General features: G+C 41.1%; 1 protein-coding gene across 1 annotated transcript; it reads left to right on the forward strand.

Moving 5' to 3' along the window:
• Positions 1–408: 408 nt before the first annotated feature.
• LOC141611592 (F-box protein At2g17036-like) lies at positions 409–2,356 on the forward strand. Its single transcript, XM_074430168.1, has 2 exons — positions 409–950; positions 1,039–2,356. Exons 1-2 carry the CDS (start codon positions 497–499, stop codon positions 2,109–2,111), a joined length of 1,527 nt encoding a protein of 508 aa, XP_074286269.1. The 5' UTR covers positions 409–496; the 3' UTR covers positions 2,112–2,356.
• Positions 2,357–3,909: the final 1,553 nt, after the last annotated feature.

Genomic DNA, 3,909 nt, shown 5'->3' on the forward strand with positions numbered 1-3,909 from the left:
TTGGTTTGTAGTTGTGACAATGGTGTTCGTTAACTATTGGTAGTCGGTTGGCATAATTAATGGAGAATATATTATATTGCCATATATAATATTGCCATATATAATCACGTTTATTTTCCGTTTTGATATTTAGCTATTTAGGAGCTAGAAATTTGCCACATCATTGAAGCTTGAAATATAGACTGCCATGTGTCAATGGACTTGGAAGATTAATATTTTTTTTTTGGTGCAAACTTGGAAGATTAATATGTACTCGTAGATTGATACGACAAAAAATGACAGCACGAAAATAACTGGCTCACAATTACAGATTTTACAGTGACTACCAATACTAACCTAGTAGTAACCTTGACTAGTATGTTTCCAACTCCTTGAAGCCCAAGGCAAACGGTAATAAATTCAGATTCATTTACACACTCAACCTCTCACTCTCACTCTCACTCTCACTGTCACACACTTCCATTCCCACAAAAAACAAAAGAAAAACCCAGAAACTATGGACAACACAACAATCCGCAGAGATTTCTTCTTCTTCGCAGCAATGATGTTCTCCGACGAAGCACCATCCTTCCCCGTTGATCGCGGTGGTCAACACGGCGGAGACTGGTCTCACCTCCCTAAATTCATCCTTTACTACCTCCTCAAATTCCTCAACATCCGTATCCACACTCCTATCCTCCGTGCTGTCTGCCGTTCTTGGCGCAATTCCCTCCCTATTTCCCAAATTCCCAAACTACCCCTCGGTTTCGACGCTCCTACGCTCCCTCCCTCTCCCCTTCCCGTTCTCCTCTACTACAACCGATTTTACCTTATCTCTCCTCTGTCCGAGTCCCACTCGCCCTGGATCGTCCGAGTCGCTGACTTCACACAGTATCTCGATAGGAACAATTTCCAGCTCAAGAATCCTATCGATGGCTCTGAATATTTCCATCCTCAACCACCTCTGAAAGGTACCGTCTCTCCGTCTTAACTTTCAATCATTTGCTTTCCTTTTATCTTCTGTGTAAATAATTTATTAACTGTTTTATTTTGTGGTAGGTACGTTCGATTTCTTGGGGTGCAAGGTAACGGAGATTGCATCTTGTTTTTCACTGCGCGGTGGAGCTCCATCCTTGTTCAACTTCCAACTGAAGTGTCTTTCGGAGAAAATGGCGGGAAACTGGAATTTGAACTCGGTTAAGATGATTTCCGTGTTGGCTAAGTTAACTGCTGAAAATGGTGGTGGGTTGGTTTTTCTTGAAATAGGTCGGCTTGAGTGGGTTAAGGTCAAGGAAATGGTAACAAGTGATGTTGAGGAAAGGAGGATTTTGCGAAAGTTTGATAATATTGGTGATATTGTGTGTTATGATGGTGAGTTTTATGCGTTTGATGTTGGATTGTGGAAGGTTGGGGTGATTGATACGAGTGATATCGATATCGACGATACGCCTTCGATTGAGTTCATTGATGGACCGAAAGGTGTGAATCCAGTTGTTATTCAGGGAGTTCAGTTTGCGAAGGTTGATGGAATATTGTACGCGATGAAGGGGGTGTATTTCGTGCCTTCGAAAGATGGGTTGTATCTTGTTTTTGAGATGAGTGGATTTGATGAAGGGATAAAAGAGAAGTTAATTGTGTATGAATTGGATGAGGATGAGTGGGAGTGGAACAAGGTGGAGAGTATTGGGCAACAAATCTTCTTCATTGGCATGGACGTCGCGTTTTCAACACCGGCTGAGTTGCTGCCTAAGTGGAAAGCGGGTTCAATTTGTTTGTTTACAGGGCTGTCACGGGCTCTGTTGCTTGACAGGTTTGTGGAGGTGGGTCGGGGTGAGATGCCGGTCGGGTTGGAGATGCTGGACAACCTGAAGTATCCTAAGTATTTGAAGGGGTTTAGAGTGTACAACATGGAGGAGGAAGAGAGAGGTATAGTCCCTTTCGAGGAGTTGTCCAAGGAGGTTTACATGGGGTTGTTCTTTCCGCCTCCCCCGTGGGTTAAGTGGACTTGTCCTATGCTTGATGATGTTGAGGTTAAGTTGGAGAATTTGAAGGTTGGTGCTGCTTATACTGCAGGTGTGAAGGATGGTGGGAATGCTGCTGCTGGTACTCACATACTTGAGGAAGTGGAGTAGACTTGACTAAATTATTAATTACGTAGTGAGTAGTGACTATGGTATTAGGTTTAATAAGTTTATGCGTAGATGTTTTCATCTTGGTATCAATTCGGTTATGACTTATGAGCGACGTTTAATTAGGAGTAGTACTAAATGGGTTACTGGTTAACCTTGTTCTCGAATGACATTTTGTTAATGTTGTGGATTTGGAGAACCTTTTGGAAATTAGTGTTTATGGCAACGTTTTGCATTATGTTTGTTAATTATTCTTCTTCAAGTTTCTGTTGGCCTTGCTTGAATTCATCAAAGTATTACTCTGTATTTCTATTCAACATTCTGTGTCTATAACGTAATCTGAGATTGTTGTCATTGTTCAACAATCAACACTAAGATGAGAGCTTCGGGTATTTTTGAAAATAAATACGACTATATATACGAGGTACCGTGTTTGTTTTCATTTTATAGCCCAAGGTTCAAAGGTTCTCGATCTCTTAGAAAAGGCAAATCGAGCTAATTGTCGAAATAGAGTGACTAGTTGTTATACAAGGTCCATCATCTTAATAGAGTGACGAACTAATCATACTAGATGATGTTATCTCATTTTTGTAATTATATGATAAGCATGATTAAGACAATCCAAAATCACAATTATATGATAAGCTAAGATTAAGACAATTCACAATCACAAATGAGGTGTGAAGTTTGGCCATTCTGAAACAAATGAAATTGAGGGAAATTTACGTCATATGGCAAGAAGAATTCTTTTCGAGATATTTCAAACAAAAATCATTTGATACTAACAACTAACTCCCTCCTATTGTAACAACTTGGATTATAAAATAAGGAAAAACTTATATCAAATGAATTATTAGAGTATAACAATGATAAAAGGGTCAAGGTGGCGGAAACACCTGACCAATTCGGTTCGCTACTAAATCCAAAACCAAATTAATACATTATTCAAGGTTCTCAAAACATGAAAACAAACTCCTAATTTATTATTAAGCTCGCTTCGCACATTCCCCAAGCAAGCATCAACCAGTCAGCAACAATCTGAACAACCTGAGAATGGGGGTCGACAATCAGTCGGGAGTAACTAGATGCTCTCCCAGTCATGTTTACAACAATTGAATATAACCAACAATCAACAATTGAAATGCAAAACTAGTAAACATGTGAGACCATCTATACTCATGAAGACTCAACACCAACTCACCATCAAACCAGGACATATTAGGACAACCACCTAATTAGAAACTCCAAATTAAACCACATGAGACGACACATGACAACAACCCATGTTACGACACCATGTAGAAACTTAGGACAATCAAACTCGATGTAACCACAACCAAACCAAACAACCCTCAGAGCGTATAACGAACTGCCTCTGACTAATGGAGCATATAACGAACTGCCTCCAACCACTAGAGCGTATAACGAACTGCCCCTAGCTACAAACACAGTGTATAGAATGAACGCCGTTAGAGCGTATAACGAACTGCCTCTAACCACTAAGGCGTATAACGAATTGCCTCTAGAAATGAAGCGTGTAACGAACTGCCTCCATAGTCGGTATGGACCGTATAACGAACTGCATCCACTGTGAACCGTAAAACGAACTGCATCCACACTATGTGTAGCGTATAACCACTGCCTACATGCTTAAGCCCTGGCCAGACCTCTCGGTGAAACACAGAGCGTATAACGAACTGCCTCTGCTACACCGAACGACACTCGGGGAACATAGCGTATAACGAACTGCCTCTGCTGCCCCCCCCCCCCACCCCACCCCACCCCACCATAGACCATAAGA

Source organism: Silene latifolia, chromosome 11 (genome assembly GCF_048544455.1).
Source record: "Silene latifolia isolate original U9 population chromosome 11, ASM4854445v1, whole genome shotgun sequence".
NCBI classification, from domain to species: domain Eukaryota; kingdom Viridiplantae; phylum Streptophyta; class Magnoliopsida; order Caryophyllales; family Caryophyllaceae; genus Silene; species Silene latifolia.

Excerpts from the sequence above, each read along its gene's own strand:
- LOC141611592 (XM_074430168.1), top strand. The coding sequence starts at position 497 with ATGGACAACACAACAATCCGCAGAGATTTCTTCTTCTTCGCAGCAATG. Across the intron at positions 951-1,038 it reads TCCTCAACCACCTCTGAAAG|GTACGTTCGATTTCTTGGGG; the intron begins GTACCGTCTCTC and ends ATTTTGTGGTAG.